Source organism: Helianthus annuus, chromosome 16 (genome assembly GCF_002127325.2).
Source record: "Helianthus annuus cultivar XRQ/B chromosome 16, HanXRQr2.0-SUNRISE, whole genome shotgun sequence".
NCBI classification, from domain to species: Eukaryota; Viridiplantae; Streptophyta; class Magnoliopsida; order Asterales; family Asteraceae; genus Helianthus; species Helianthus annuus.
This window is the reverse complement of record NC_035448.2, coordinates 190,060,117-190,077,285: the sequence shown is the minus strand read 5'-3', so window position 1 is coordinate 190,077,285 and position 17,169 is coordinate 190,060,117. Positions and strand designations below refer to the sequence as shown.

General features: G+C 38.2%; 2 protein-coding genes across 2 annotated transcripts; both read left to right on the top strand.

The window, feature by feature from the left end:
• The first annotated feature begins 1,410 nt into the window (after nt 1-1,410).
• On the top strand, nt 1,411-4,377 carry LOC110917345 (F-box/FBD/LRR-repeat protein At1g13570). Its single transcript, XM_022161919.2, has 4 exons — nt 1,411-1,454; nt 2,320-3,115; nt 3,210-3,371; nt 3,987-4,377. The coding sequence occupies exons 2-4, from the start codon at nt 2,324-2,326 to the stop codon at nt 4,233-4,235; spliced, it is 1,203 nt and encodes a 400-aa protein (XP_022017611.2). The 5' UTR covers nt 1,411-1,454; nt 2,320-2,323; the 3' UTR covers nt 4,236-4,377.
• A 2,673-nt stretch (nt 4,378-7,050) lies between these two features.
• On the top strand, nt 7,051-8,429 carry LOC110920223 (F-box/FBD/LRR-repeat protein At1g13570). The gene is made up of 3 exons (XM_022164449.1): nt 7,051-7,812; nt 7,926-8,096; nt 8,175-8,429. The coding sequence occupies exons 1-3, from the start codon at nt 7,051-7,053 to the stop codon at nt 8,427-8,429; spliced, it is 1,188 nt and encodes a 395-aa protein (XP_022020141.1).
• The last annotated feature ends 8,740 nt before the right edge of the window (nt 8,430-17,169 follow it).

Here is a 17,169-nt window from a genome sequence, read left to right as displayed (position 1 = left end):
TACGAGCGTAGGTCCGTTACACGCGTCGAAATCCGTAACGAGTCAAAATTTTATTGTATTTTTATTATTTAGTCGACATCGTCCGTTACGAACGTAGGTCCGTTACGCGTGTCGAAATCCGTAACGAGTCAAAAATATATATTTTTTATTATTATTTAGTCGATGTCGTCTGATTATTATTTACTGACTGGTTTCCTTTTGTGCAGGTATTTTCACAAGATGATATCCACTTCCATCACCGCTCGAAACAAGAGCCGGAAGTGGTGTACGACCGGTGACCTGTTTTTCTTGTATTGCCTCTTGTACAAGAGGCCGTGCGCTCTCGCACACAGGTTGGCGCAGTACTTCGCATCCGCGCATCATTGACAAGAGCGCGGATTGTTATACGGCAGCGCCTACGTCACTAGGATAGCCCTTTCGTTGGGCTGTCACCCGAAGAATGACCACCCGCGTGTAGGCCCGGCGATACAGCCGAAGGGGATGGGGATGAACACGATATCGGGAATACACGTTACCAAAAAATTCCAATGCGAGAAGCGGTTTAAGGGTGCAGACGGCCTTCCTTACGCGCTTACACAGCTGCCGGCACAGTTCAAGCTGGAACACCCCCCCCCCCCCCCCGCGCGGCCCGGGGGTGCCGAATGAGCTTGAGCCGGACATGGTCATTCTGGAGCCACCTCAGCCGCGTGGACCACCCGGGGCGCCTCAGTTCCCACGACATGTTGGGCCCGGTCTTGCCCCATCATATCAGCGGCTATGTCGCGACGTTGACAGGCTGACATATGTGGTGGAGTGGATGGCTGTAGAGCTGCAGAGGCTTTCAGAGCGTGAGGGGTTACCTCCACGACAGTTCATTCCGCATGCGGAATGGCATCAGCATCATGCGCAGGAGGAGCAGCAGGATCCAATTCCATAGTATTTTATCATTTTGTTATTTAGGTACAAACTTTTGCTGTATATATAAAACGTTTGCTGTATATATAAAACTTTTGTTGTATATATAAAACTTTTGCTGTAAACGGTGTAATATATTCAAACAGTACCCGGTTATTTCAAATTATTTAGCGGTATAATATTTCAACGTTATGGTATTCGAACGGCACACTTAAAAATAATTAGCGGTATAATATTTGAACGTTTATAGTATTCGAACGGCACTAGACTTGGTATAATAATTTATTTCAAAATCTCGATAACGATATTATATATTTGAAACGTATATACGCTTTTCAAAATTTTAATGTTATACGCTTTTCGACGTCATCGACTAAATAAATTAACGACGACATCGACTAAATAAACCCTGATTCAACTAGGGTTTGGTGTGCCAATTGGCAATTGGTGCCATCTTAAAATATGGAAAGAAAATATACGGCGTCATATATATTATCAAAAAATAAGGGGTACAAATTCATTCCCCGCGTGAAGTATCGTAGACGGTTTCTGCTTTTAAGGTGAGATTGTGTTTTCATGATTTACTTATTATCTCTAAAACCTTATTGAAACCAACAGCTAGCGTCCTTTGATATTGTTTGCTATTGAAAGGTGATCATCGTCACACTATCTTTACTCTGCTCGCTCACAAATCGGTTCTAAACCCTAAACTGATTCATGTTCAGTCGGTTTTGAATGGTTTTTTTTACTACGGGTTCTGGGTTCAATCAGGCTGGAACCGGTTCGTCTTTGTATCTTTGTATCGGTTACGAACCAGTGTTGGTTAGTAGGTTTAGGGTTGTGTGACCTAGGTCTGACATAAATAGGGGTGTAAACAAGCCCAGAGGCTCGAGAGCTACTCGTGATCGGCTCGGTTAAAAGCTCGAACGAGCCGAGCCTTAACGAGCCCGAGCCCGAGCTCGAGCCTGAAATAGAGCTCGTTTTGTCACATAAAGTATTTCCTTTGTAAACTGAATTTTGAATCTCTTGTACAGTTTTGGTCTATTATGAACAGGGCCGACCCTGAGAATTCTTGTACCAACTTAAAAAAACGTGCCCTTAGGTCTTAACAAAATTGGGTATTGAGCTCACTAAAGGTCTAAACCTAATGCCAGTGTGCTATTAACTAATCTAAACCATAAAAATTAGTTTTGTGAGTGAGCCTATTTTGGTGTTTGTATGGGTATATCCTAGTAATTTATTTATTTTTACATATACTTATTGGAGTTTTTTAGAAAATTACGTGCCCTTCGAAATATCGGGTTCTGGTCGGCGGTCCTCCGATCCCGCCCACCTTCAGGGCCAGCCATGATTATGAATATCATGGATATTTATGATTTTATTCCATCAATTTATGTTTATGATTAACATAAGTCTTCTTGTTAGAATAATGAAACTCACTCACCGGAAACGTAAAGCATCCAAGTTTGCACCCCAAGATTTTATTAGCAGCATGCCAGATAACGTGGTAACAAATATCCTGGATCGATTGCCAGTACGACATGCAGTGCGGACTAGTATCTTGTCAAGAAGCTGGAGGTTTAAGTGGACTATGCTTAGCCAACTCGAATTTGATCGGGTGTTCTTTGGGTGTTTAATGCAACATAAAGGCGAAAATGATTGTGGGGGGGTTATAAGTAGGCTTCTTCTTCATATTGAAGGTGTCATAGAAAAGTTTGTCCTCTCTATGTTCGATGTTAAACATATTAATTATCGTGTTGAAAATATTAACCACTGGATTTTGTTCCTATCCACAAAAAGGATTAAGGATCTCACCCTTGATATTGGGAATTGGACACCAGTGAAGATGCCTACCCATCTTTTCTCTTGTGTAGAGTTGAAACATTTGAAACTTCGTAACTGTTCTTTCAATCCTCCATCTACTTTTCATGGTTTTCCAAATCTATTGAGCTTAGAATTGTATATGGTACGATTCAAAAGTGGCGAACTTGGGGAGATTCTTACTCGGTGCCCCTTACTTGAGACTTTGGACCTCGGTTATCTATATTCTACACGCAGCGTGAAACTAGTTGAGATTGCAAAATCTGAAAATCTCAAAACGTTATCTTTGAGATTATGTGATCTTGACACTGAGACAATCATAAGTTCGAGTACTATCTTTGAGCTTGTGGGGTTTCTTCCAAAACTTGAAGAACTAAGTTTGGATTTTGCAAAGTGCCAGGTAAAGTGAAGTTTAGTTTACAGAAAATTAGCCTTATTTTTTCACATGTTATTAATGACTATCTTTTATGAATTCTTAACCACTTATCTTGTAGTTGACAGAAGCTGGTGCTAAAAAGAAGTTCCCTACCGCGTCTCTCAAGACTCTTACATTATCAAGAATAGATTTAAGCAACGTTCATATGCGATCATGTGTTTTTGAAGTGATTAGAAACTTCCCAAATTTGCAGACCCTTATAATCTCATCAATTTATCGTGTATGTATCAATCATACTGCTTCTCATATATATTGGGCTGTAAACGAACCGAACGAACACGAACAAGGCTATGTTCGTGTTCGTTCGTTAAGGAAATTTGGATGTTCGTGAACTGTTCGCGAACCCATGACGAACAGAAGTTTGTGTTCGTGTTCGTTCGTTAAGGAATTTTGGTTGTTCGCGAACAATAACCATGAACGCAAACGAACACAAACGAACACAAATGAACTTTAAAAAAGGGAGAGGGCCAGAGAGAGCGAAATAATACATACGGGGGAACTAAAAAATTAATAAAACATTAAAAACTTTTAGAAAAATAAACATAAAAAACCGAACACGAACGGACATAAACGAACGAACACGAACGAACATATTACCGAACGTTCACGAACGCAGTCGAACGAACGAGACCTTTGTTCGTGTTCGTTCGTTAAGCTTATCGAACGAAATTCTTTGTTCGTGTTCGTTCGTTAAGCTTATCGAACGAACATAAACGAACTTCCCGCCGAACGGTTCACGAACTGTTCGCTGAACATTCGGTTCGTTTACAACCCTAGCCCTATATATTGTATATACATGTATATTGTTTGCATTTAAAAGTAGCTATTCTTGCAGAAAACCGACTCAGTTCCAATACCAGAAGAGTATAACACAACGGGGCTTCGCAGGGTGGTGTTTGAATGTTTGGAAGGTTCGGAGAATGAAGTGTATTTGATAAAGTATTTGCTTCTGTGTTCTCCTTTCCTAGAAAAAGTTGTTATTCGTGGGGGGGAATGGTTTATGTCCCGCAAAAGGTTGAAGTTTGCTAGGAAGGTTTTGAAGCTACATCGAGCCTCTACTGTAGCTGAAATTGATTTTAAATAATTATAGTTGTTTTGAACTTCTGTTGAAGATATGTTTGTTAGTTTAGCATGAACTAAGGTGACGTTTGGTTTCTTACTTTGGAATCCCACAATACCTAGACTGTTTAAACCGGGAATGGTTAATGCAACCGGTTTGGTTTGATTGTGATGAAATAAAGTAGTTTTTTTTTTTGAACGATTAATTTCTTTAATCACTGTCGTCTGTGGGACTTGAACCCAAGACCTTCCCCTTCCCAACCTAGGTGTTTTAAAGGCTTTGCCTTTGCCAATAGACCACCACCCTATTGGTGATGAAATAAAGTAGTTGATCTTGAGTAAGCGGTTCAATTTAGGGCTTTATCGGTACTTGAATGGTAAACAGGTTATAATGTCTTATGATTGTGTATAATGGATTCAATCTCATATTGGTTTGCTTAATGTAGCTAAATGTTTCAACATCAACCTCCTTCCCAATTCAATATATGTAAATTTAAGGCAGTTATAATTAGGTAAAATGCTATAACTATCATTTTTTGAAAGTGGATATACTATTTAGGGAAAAGTTAAAATCAGGGGTGTTAAACTAATCAAATTTCGAATATTCAAATTGATTAAAACAAAGTATTCGAGTTTTATAATTTTAAAACTGGATTCGAAAATTGATCACTAAAATCGTATCGAATTCGAATCTAAGAATGCGAATTTGGAGTTTTTCAAATTTGATTCGAATATTAAAGCTCAATCGAGCCTCCCCCATAGTGGATATGGATTATACTAGTTTTAGGTAGTGTTTGGTATGCAGGAATGAGAGGTGGAATGAAATGGATGATTACGAGGGAATGAAGAAAAAGGTTGTTTGGTTGGTCAATGGAATGGAATCACCCATTCCAAAATGCATTCCATTCCCTCAAAATCATTCCTTCCACCCCTCATGTTTTTTTTTTCCATTTCATCCCCTCTTGCACCATCCATCAACAACACCACAACCCACCACCATTGCCACAACCCACCACCACCACCACCCACCACCGACGCCATTGCCGCCACCCGCCACCACCTCACCCCGACAGCCACCGCCGCCACCGCCACCCACTCGCCACCGTTATCACCCGCAGCTGCGATTAACCGCTAACTACACTCGTCGCCGCCACCGCCGCCCACCACCACCATCGTCAACGCCACCACCACCGCCACCACCAACCGCCGCTGCCGCCACCAACCGCCACCTCTACTGCCACCCACCACCAACGACCACCTTGCCACCACCACCACTCGTCGTCGCCGCCGCACCGCCACTCGCCGCCACCACCACCCATCGCCGCCGCCACCCACCACCGCCACCTATAACCACCCAAAATCATTACCACCGACCATCACCACCACCACCACCACCACTCACCGCTGATTTATTACTTCGTTTTTCTTGCCTACCGAACAATACACAATAATAACTCATTCCATTCACATATGGTAACCAAACAAGACATGGAATGGTAATGATCTATTGCATTCCCTCGTCCATTCCATTACCTCGTCCATTCCATTCGTTCGTCCATGCACGGAGTGTGAAGTTTAACTAAGCTCAACCTTTACACTGTGTTCCAGAGTTTAGTAATGGAAGGAAAGAAAAAGAAACAAAAAGAAAGTAAAAATATTATTGTGTTCCAGAGTTTCATTTAAGAAAGGAAAATAAAGGAAAATAAAACATGCCGTGTTCCCGAGTTTCATTTAAGGAAGGAAAGGAAAGGAAAGGAAAGGAAATGAAAGGAAAACTAGGCTACATTCTTTAATTTTTTTGTCCTTCCAATTTGGAAAGAAAATGGGGGGAGAAACATCTTTTTTTTTCCTTTCTCATTCTTTCCTTTCTCACTTTTATTTTTTTTTCTTTTCTTACGTTAAGTTAACTCGGGACCAGAGCGTTAATTTTCTTTTGTAATAGTTTTTATTAACCAAAGGCCCACGTAATAGAAGCCCAAGCATTGATAACCTAAATAATAAACCCACACGAGTCGAAAGACGAACTATATTCCCATTTGATCGGCCATTTTGATCATCCCTCCTTCGTAAGTTTTCACTTCTCTCGATGATTCTACTTTTTTATGCAGATTTCCATTACTATATTCATATGTATAATCAAATTCAAGGATGAAATTTATGGCTATCATTAAGCTTTTACCAAAAAAAAAAAAAAAAAAAAAAAAACTACAAGGGTGACATCAACATGATACAATTCATATATAAAACCCGAGACCAGTACAAGCTTAATTTTCAGTCTGATTGAGTGATTTGTGCATTATATTAAAATATGAATATCCAATACGATTACAAACTAATGGTAGGTAGACGAGCAACAAGCTGCGCCGCTACCCCTTTCTGAATAGCAAACCCTACTAGTGATTTCGACCAGGGCCGAGTTTGCTCGGCTAGTGAACAACCCTAATTAAATCCGTTTGGAGTTTTTTTTTTTTTTTTAATTTGATGACTTCAATTTTTCATCACTGATTTTAATGTGTGCGATCTTGGAGCCCGAGACCATCTCAGATGTCGATTACTGTCGAAGAGAACCAGCAATTATTCCACCTTTTATGCTAATTATATATTGTGTGATTCTAGCACCTCTGGTATTTCATTTGTAAAAGGACTTCTAAATCTTTTGTAGTTGTATTGTTATGCATCATTTGTTTCTGATCTTTAGAATTTTTTTAATAAAATAATAAATATGGAATTTATGGAAAGGAAATGTGTTTATGTATGTGCATATATATGGTTTATGCATGTCATGACTATTTATTCCATCCGTTTATGTAACGATTAATATATGTCTTCTTGTTAGAACAATGGCACGTCAAGCATCTGAGTTTACACCAGAAGATTTTATTAGCATTATGCCGGATAACGTGGTAACTAACATTCTAGATCGATTGCCATTACAAGTTGCGGTGAGGACTGGTATTTTGTCAAAACACTGGAGGTTTAAATGGACTATGCTTAGCCAACTTTCAATTGATGAGGAGTTCTTTAAGTATTTAATACTAGAAAAAGGCGTAAATAATTTTGGGGAAATAATAAGTAAGCTTATTTTTCATCTTAATGGTACCATAACAAAGTGTTTCCTTTTCCTCTACGAAATGGATGTTGAAGATATTAATCGCTGGATTTCAATCTTGTCCAAGAAAAAAGTTATCGATCTCGCTATTAAAAATTGGTCTAAAACACAACTTGACTTGTCTACACATCTTTTCTCTTGTTTAGAGTTGAAACATTTGAAACTTCACAAGTCTATTTTCAATCCTCCATCTAGATTTCATGGTTTTCCGAACCTATTGAGCTTAGAGTTGCGTATGGTACAGTTTGGAATTAGCGACTTTGGTGAGTTTTTTACTCGGTGTCCCTTACTTGAGATTTTGAACGTCGATCATTCTGTTTCTAAAGGTAACATAAAATTAGTAGAGATTGCAAAGCTTAAAAATCTCAAAGTATTATCTTTGTCATTGTGTGATCTTGACACTCCGACGATCATAAGTTCCCACAATATCTTTGAGCTTGTGGGCTTTCTTCCAAAACTTCAAGAGCTTGGTTTGGATTTTCAAGACTACAAGGTAACGCTAAGTTGCGTGTTTGAAGTTTACTTCACAAAACCAGTCTCATTTTTTTCATAATCTAATAACTAACGATTGTATACTATATATGTTTTTTTACCACTTTCGTACAGTTGGCAGACGGTGCTCTAATGGAGTTCCCCACCGCCTTTCCTCGCCTCAAGGCTCTTAAACTATCAAGAATATATTTAGGCAATGGTATTATGTTATCATGTGCTTTTGAAATGATCAAACACTTCCCAAATCTGCAGACCCTCGACCTTGAGAACACAGCAATTCAACGTGTATGTATGGATCATACTGTTTCTCTTATAATATCTTATTTACATAGTTTTGCATTTGAATACTAGTTATTCTTGCAGGATGCTGACCCAATTCCAGAGGTAGATTACCGCCACACATTGGGGCTTCGGGGTGTGGTGTTTAGATCCTTTGAAGGTTCAGAGAGTGAAGTGTGTTTGATAAATTATATACTCGCTTGTTCGCCTTTTCTAAAAGAGATTGCTATTCATCCCCGGGTGGATCTAGAACACACTAAACAGATGATGTTTGCTAGGAAGTTGTTGAAGCTCCCTCGAGCCTCCCCGTTAGCTGAAATCGATTTCTACCCTTTTTAGTTGTTTTGAACTTTTCTTTTAAACGGAGTGCATTCTCTTGGATTTAAATCGTCTTGTTCAGGTTTCTAGTTTTGTTAAGATCCACGGGTTGAAAATTTGATGGATATGGAAATGAATCAAACCAAGTTGGACCTTTCGTGTTTAGCCTAAAAGCGAATGAGTTCTATATCTAAACCCCGAACTTGCTCGTATGTTGGTTTACAAATTTGATATTTAGTTCTACTTGTTTATTATTTACTTATTGTAGTTTTCTTTATGTGTGTATATATAACCTTAGTTTAAAAAAGTGTGCCTAAGTCGCAAAGGGATGTGCTTCAGGTGAGGCACATTTTTTTGGCAAAAATTTGGCCTGGGGTGCCTTTTTCGTGCAGCAGGATGTTGGCTTTTTAAGTTGTACATGTAGGTAAACATAGAGCTTATTTGTAGCAATATTTTTGATAGGTGAATATATGATGCTAAAAACCTATGAAACATATAAAAAATGTTATATAATCACTTTGCGCCTTGCGTGTGAAAAGTGTACAGAGTTTGCGCTTTGCGGCTCTATTTTAGACCTTGTCGCCTCGGTGAGCTTCTCACTTTTTAAATTAATTTAATAAGAAAATTATTTTAAATAACAAATTAGAGGTGGGTAAAAATGATATTTAGAATGTATCTGGTACTTGAGCCTGGTAACTTGGGTCTTTGCTGTAGGTATTTTATGTAATGTAACAACACTATGGTGGTATTTAGGTCAGTTCTTGGACATGGTAGTTTTTTAGTGGTATTTTGGTCATGGTGTAGTCTGTCTAATCAATTTGGTTATTTGGTAACGATATTTGGAAATGTTTGGACATGGTAGTTTTAGTATGTTGAAATAATATGATAGGATACGATATGATATACCTTGTTAATCGATTTTTTCTTAATTTAGGTCAAACAAACCTAAGAAAATTTGAGGCTGGATATATACTCTTACCAAGAAATAAAATTGTCTCCTAGGGTTCGTAGCGAGTTGAGGTGGGCGAGCCGCAGGGACAAATCACCATTGCTGGAGCTTGGGATCAAAGTCTAGTAGTGTTGATCAGGTTGGTGTAGGAAATGATGTCATTTATTTCAAAAGGATTTGGGTTTAATATCCTAAAAAGAATGAAATGTCCTTCACGCGGGAGACACTTGGTTTATATCAGATGGTGAAAGATTGAAAGTGGATGGTGTTAAAGGCCATGATGATTTTGGCAAGATTTGGAAAGTACATATTGCCTCACCCAAAGTAGAAAAAATGTTCAAACTACCAATTTAAGGGTCGTATTATTGGCACACCTTGGGGATTAAATCGACACCCTCAATACGCATCGTATAGGTCTATACGATGCGTATTGAGGTGGGTTCAAACTTCTATGCCTGTCAAAGGCTGCCATTGTCCCCTACCAAAAAGTAATATGCATCGTATAGGCTTATACGATGCGTATTGAGGGTGTCGATTTCATTTTTTAATTTTTGCAAGGTAGCTTCCTGTCACGCGGTAGCTTTCCGTCACGCGAACGAAGAAGTAACACTTTGGACATTTGTTGGTCTTCAAACATCTAGGAAAACATTATTTGAGAATACCCCTTAATTTATCGAAGCTGACGAATGAGAATACCCCTTAATTTATCGAAGCTGACGAATGAGATCCTCCATTGTTGGGTTATCATCTTTCAACCCCATTTTCCCTAAATTTATCAATTATATTTTTCAACAGGGATGTAATGCAATGATTCCTCTCAATTGAATAGGCCGACACTTGCTTCATAGGACTCACTTGAATCGTCTCGGATGTAATAACAATATGTTTAGCATCCGTGCCTGCTTGAATTGTAGAAAGCAAAGGGTAACGAAGATGAACATTGTATTTATCACGAAAGTACTGAACAACCGAGATAACAGCTCCGATTTCATCAACTGCAATTGGAATTGATCTTGGAACAACATACTCTTGTTACCATCAATAATCTTGGAATTGATCTTGGAACAACATACTCTTGTTAACAACGGTTCTCCAATTCCAAATCAATAAAGGTTGCGGTTTGCAGATTCAATCTTCATTGCTTCATTAAAATTAACAAGGCGGTCTCTTTGCTTCGTCCACTAGAACTATTTGTGTATGCATTCTTAGGGTTTTTATTATTTGATCAATGGAAGTTGAAATCGGCTTTGAAACCGGACGGAATCTACGAAGAAACTGTTCGATTTCACGGTTTGTCTGAGAACCTGATTCAGATACACAACGGTCTCTTTGCTTCGTCCACTAGAACTATTTGTGTATGCATTCTTTTGGTAGTGAACAACGCTGATGGTACTGAACAACACCTCCGGTTTCATTTGCTTCGTCCACTAGAACTATTTGTGTATGCATTCTATTGGTACTGAACAACAAAATCAGGTTCTCAAAATAAGGATCATTCTAATAGATTAAAGAGAACTATTTCAGTTATTTCTGTTGATCCACAAATTACAACAAATTGTGTCTAATGCAAGGATCTTCGAATGTGGTGTGTACGTTAAATACCGTCCACCGCTTGTTTAGTTGCTTCTCCTGTTAAGTTTCTGAACCAACCGAAATCCACAAATTCAAACAGTTTCTCTGTCGCTAATTTCTCCACTCACCGTGAAATCGAACAGTTTCTTTGTAGATTCTGTCCGGTTTCAAAGCCGGTTGAGGATTACGAGTGATCTAGACTCGTTCAAGGCATGCAATGTTTCCTCTCAATTGAATAGACCGACACTTGCTTCATAGGACTCACTAGCAGAAGAACCCGACACGTCTTCTATGATGATTCAGAGGTCGGTCTCGGGTGGGCATAAGATCCGTGGGCCCAATACACGAGCTCACCCTTGTTATGGATGATTACTGGGAAGATTACAATTGTTTTGAGTTTTGTCAGATAATACTTCATTTGTCGAGAAACCATACTGTCAAGAAACTAACATCTTTTAATACTTCATTTGTCGAGAAACCATACTGTAAAGATCTCTACATAAACTCTTCTACATCTTTTAACCAATTGTCCATCACTTAAGACCTTGAAAGATTTGTTGAAATCGAATTTGTGTATCTGAATCAGGTTCTCTGCCTTAGATCGGTCATTCCTTGTGATACATGAACATTTGATTTGAATTTTGAAAGTGACAAATTGATGGATAACGCAACAAAGAGACCGCCTTGTTAATTTTAGAGTATTTTTATCTTTTGTTGATGGATAACGCAAACAAGTTCTCCACAGTTAGTTATTCAGATCTCTATTCGGTCATCTTTACAAACTGCAACACACGATAAGTTCTCCAAAAAGAATGTATACACAAATAGTTGGAGCATAAAGAAACGAAACCCTAACAACTGATTCAGATTTAAACAACTTATTTATGTATGCATTCTTTTGGTAGTTAATGATATCGATTGCTATAACAGGATGGATATGACACACACATATAGATAAGCTGTCACAGTTGTCAAGACTGTTTTTCGGGTTTCCAATGCTCACACAGGGTGATAAACAACGCTGATACGAACACATGTGTTTTGAAAATAGGCTTTGTTCTTGGCTTAATGAAGTTATACGTAACATCTAGTTATATTCATATTTAAACAATGCACGCCTCAATTGAGATAACGGACATCCATCAAGCTCAAAAAGAAAACTTGTGTTTCCCATAGTCACAAACGATTGCGGTTTGTATTTCGCATAGCCACCGTTTCTGTAGTCAAAAACAGTTGCGGTACTATTTGTTGAAATCGAATAAAAGAGTAAAAAAGATGAATTGAGGCGTACATTAGGAACAAGAAGTCCAACAATCCGTTCATTACCTGTTATTGTCTAAAATACGTTACAATACGTTAAAATACACTAAAATACGTTACAATACGTGAAAATACCCTAAAATACGTTAAAATATGCTAAAATACGTTAAACTACGCTAAAATACGTTAAAATACGCTAAAATACGTTAAAATACCCTAAAATACGCTAAAATACGATAAAATACACTAAAATACGTAAAAATACGATAAAATACGTTAAAATACTATTAAATACGCAACAATATGTTAGAATACGTCAAAATACGCAAAAATACGTCAAAGTACGTGACTAACGATATTTCCACACACGTATACATATAATATGGCACTATGGAGTTCAAGTGGATTTCAAACAAAACTGTACGTAATCATAGAATAAGATATTCGCACGCAACCGAACGGCACCGAAACGACTTATGTTTAAGGTATACGTAATAAAACGACAAAATATGCGAAAGTTCGGCAAAAAACGAGACGTATACGCGTCGAACCGAGGGAAACACGATAACACTAAATTTGAAATAATGCCATATACGATCGTATAGGCCTATGTTGTATCGTATATCCGCTTAATACGAATCGTATAGGCCTATACGATCCGTATTAAAGTTGGAATTTTCTCAAAAATACCCCTGAATTTATCAAAAAACCAGGGGTATTTCAGTAAAATCATCGATTAATACGCATCGTATAGGGCTATACGATGCGTATTGAAATATAAATTTCTCAAAAATGTTTTTTCAAATCAAGGGTTCCATCATTACAACCACTTGTTTTCAACGGAGAAGTAATGCAATGATTCATCTCAATTGAATAGACCAACACTTGCTTCATAAGACTCACTTGGATCGTCTCGGATGTAATAACAGTACGTTTAGCATCCGTGCCTACTTGAATTGCAGAAAGCAAAGGATAACGAAGATGAACATTGTATTTAGCACGAAAGTACTGAACAACCAAGATAACAACTCCGGTTTCATTTGCTTCGTCCACTAGAACTATTTGTGTATGCATTCTGTTGGTACTGAAAAACAGAATCAGGTTCTCAAAACAAGGATCGTTCTAATAGATTAAAGAGAACTATTTCAGTTATTTCTGTTGATCCACAAATTACAACAAATTGTGTCTAATGCAAGGATCTTCGAATGCGGTGTGTACGTTAAATACCGTTCACCGCTTTTTTTACTTGCTTCTCTTGTTAAGTTTCTGACCCAACCGAAATCCACAAATTCAAACAGTTTCTCCGTCGCTAATTTCTCGACTCACCGTGAAATCGAACAGTTTCTTCGTAGATTCCGTCCGGTTTCAAAGCCCGGTTGAGGATTACGAGTGTTCTAGACTCGTTCAAGACATGCAATGTTTCCTCTCAATTGAATAGACCGACACTGGTTTCATAGGACTCACTTGAATCGTCTCGGAAGTGGATTTAGGTTGGTTCATATCTCTTTGGGTACATTCGAAACCAACTAAAATACGTTGAAGTACTGAATCAACAGAAATAACTGAAATAACTTGAATCGTCTCGGAAGTACTGAACAACAGAAGGATGAGATATCGGCGGTTAGCTCGAAGAAGTTTCTCCCAAACAGGTGTTCCATTAGATTTCCCCTTTTATTATGTGTCATACGTTACGAGATTCTTCGAGAATTAGAAAAGGAGAAAATACGGAACGACAAGGGTAGTATGAGTCTGAGTCCATTGTGGTTCGTGTCAGGTTTGTATTTCCCATAGCCACCGTTTCTGTAGTAAAAAACGGTTGTGGTTTTGCACATTCAATCTTCATTGCTTCATTATAATTAATAACGCGGTCTCGATTGAAGATGTAATTGCAAGACTGTTTGTCGGATTATTGTACCAAGAAAGTCATAAGACTGCCGCAGATGAAGTCAAATGTGATCAAACTTGGACATCAGTCGTAAATCTTAAAGAAACGGAACATAATCCCAGATTGTCTAAAGAAGCGCTTTTATCATGTGTGATCCAGAGGTCGATCTCGGGTGGGCATAAGATCCGTGGGCCCTATTGTCGGATATGTGACTCAAGAAAGTCATTAGACTGCCGCAGATGAAGTCAAATGTGATCAAACTTGGACATCAGTCGTAAATCTTGAAGAAACGGAACATAATCCCAGATTGTTTAAAGAAGCGCTTTTATCATGTGTGATCCAGAGGTCGGTCTCAGGTGGGCATAAGATCCGTGGGCCCTATTGTCGGATATGTGACTCAAGAAAGTCATTGGACTGCCGCAGATGAAGTCAAATGTGATCAAACTTGGACATCAGACGTAAATCATGAAGAAACAGAACATAATCCCAGATTGTCTAAAGAAGTGCGTTTATCATGTGTGATCCAAAGAAGACGTATCGGGTGTGTTGTAGTTTGGAAAGATGACCGAATGCGGTGTGTACGTTAAATACCGTTCACCACTTTTTTAGTTGCTTCTCTTGTTAAGTTTCGGAACCAACCGAAATCCACAAATACAAACAGTTTCTCCGTCGCTAATTTCTCCACTCACCGTGAAATCGAACAGTTTCTTCGTAGATTTCAACAAAGTTAATATTCACTGTGGTGGATGCAACCATAAAGTTAGAAACCGGTGGTATTGAACCAACATTTCCTTCAAACATTCTAAACACTACAAGGATGTTGGGAATTAAACACATGTACGTGACAAAACAAAGATCGTTCTAATAGATTAAAAGAGAATAAACCAAGTACAAAATCATCTGCTTTCTGAATCTGAATCTGAATGTTAACTTTGACTCATAAACCCTTGAATCCCAACGCTTCTATGATGATATCAGCGTTGTTTATCACCTTGTGTGAGCATTGGAAGCCCGACCACTAGCAGAAGAACCCGACACGTCTTCTATGATGATTCAGAGGTCGGTCTTGGTGGGCATAAGATCCGTGGGCCCTATTGTCGGATATGTGACTCAAGAAAGTCATTGGACTGCCGTCGATGAAGTCAAATGTGATCAAACTTGGACATCAGACGTAAATCTTGAAGAAACAGAACATAATCCCAGATTGTCTAAAGAAGCGCTTTTATCATGTGTGATCCAAAGAAGATGTATCGGGTGAGTTGTGGTTGATTTATAGGAGGAGGTTATGAAACGAATATATGTTTATGCGAATTTAAAGAACAATACGGACAGAGGTGCTGGTCTTTTCTCTCACTGTGCAAACTTAAAAAAACTCACCATAACAGATCTAATATGACACATGATAAAAGTGCTTCTTTTATCAATCATATCATCGACCAACTGCTCGAAATCCCTTTCGTTTCTCGGGTTCGCATTCGACACAACACCACAAAAAATAAATTCAAAAAAACAGCGGCCTATACGATGCGTATCAGGCCCGCCGCCAGACATAACCTGCACATGTCAGTCTGCCATGTTTTTTACTTTAATTCAATACGCATCGTGCCTATACGATGCGTATTGAATTGAAAAAGTGTGTAGATAGACATAGGGGTGTGCCATTAGAAAATCCCTAATTTAAAGTAAAAGGTAAACCACACGCACTAAAAGTGAATTTACTTATAATATTACTCTTATTTAGGTTTATAACTTTTTTTTAATGGTAAATTTTGGATCACTGACGGATCATTGGTGACGGATTATTGGAGTATCATCGTGACATAAGCGGAACCACCCGATCATATCCATCTCCACTAGGCTATAATGCCTACACACTAATTTAGGAGGAAAGCCAATAAATTTGAGAAAAAGAACCCGCTGTGGAAATCAAACCCAAGATCTTATGGTTCCTAAACCTTATCCCACCCTAAGATGTCACTAGACTATAATATGATAGGTAAGTTTGTAACTTATAATGATGAAATCTTTAACCATGATCACAACTTCAATAAAATGACTGCAGTTGGCTACTAAAACCAAATATTGAAAGGCAAACGGCCGTCGTTTCTTCCAGTGTGGGTCAGGTCTCATAAATTCATAATCGTTCAGTTTTCTCGGATAGGCTGTTTTTGCGTTAAATGTGGACGTGAAGGGAATGAGAAATGGAGAATGTTGACTTGAACATTTTTGTCATGGGCTAATTTTTGTTGGGCTGGTGTGCCATTTGTTGGGCTAAACAATCGGCTCGTAATGCTATTCAAAAAGGGTAGCGGCGCAACTTGTTGCCCGTTTACCAACTATCTCGATGTAAATTATTTACAATTTAATTAAAGAAAAAATATAAAAAGGTCTTAATAAATTACAATTTACAAATACACAAAAGTAAATTTTGGGAAATGCTACTAAACAAGTGGGATTACGCTGCTTTGTTACGCATGTTACGCGAGAATTTGGTCGGTAGCAGTTTAGCTTATTAGGGTGCCGCATTTGTTAAAAAGTAAAAGAGAAAATCCAAGAAAAGGTTGTGATACGCTTAAAAGGATATCGACACGTATTTTACACGATTGAAAGCCAAAAAATGAATACCGGTTCCGATACTACCGATACCAATATCCATGTTGTTTAGTCGGAATTGTTTCACTTCATCATGACCAAAAAATACTTTATTTTGAATACAATTCCATTTTCAACAAAAGCTATATCAATACATTGAGAAAAAAATAAACACGGTTGTGTAATCAACGTTTTTTAAAATGTTAATGAACACAAATTACTAGGGAAAAATCAAAGTAAATTAGAAAATTTTGGGGACACTCGGGATTGGGATCATATATATAAAAAAAATCACAGGAGGCAGTTGCATTTGCACCCTATCCGTCCAACCTAGGTCTGCCTATAAACTCAATTTAAAGCTTATATAGCAGTTTTTAGTTAGCAACTGAGTTTTACTACAAAGTCCAAAGCCCTAATTTATAACTTCATGGCCCCTCTTTCTCCAAATCTGATTTTCGAATATCAGCTCCTATTTTCTGATGACCTGTTTTGAACCACCATCA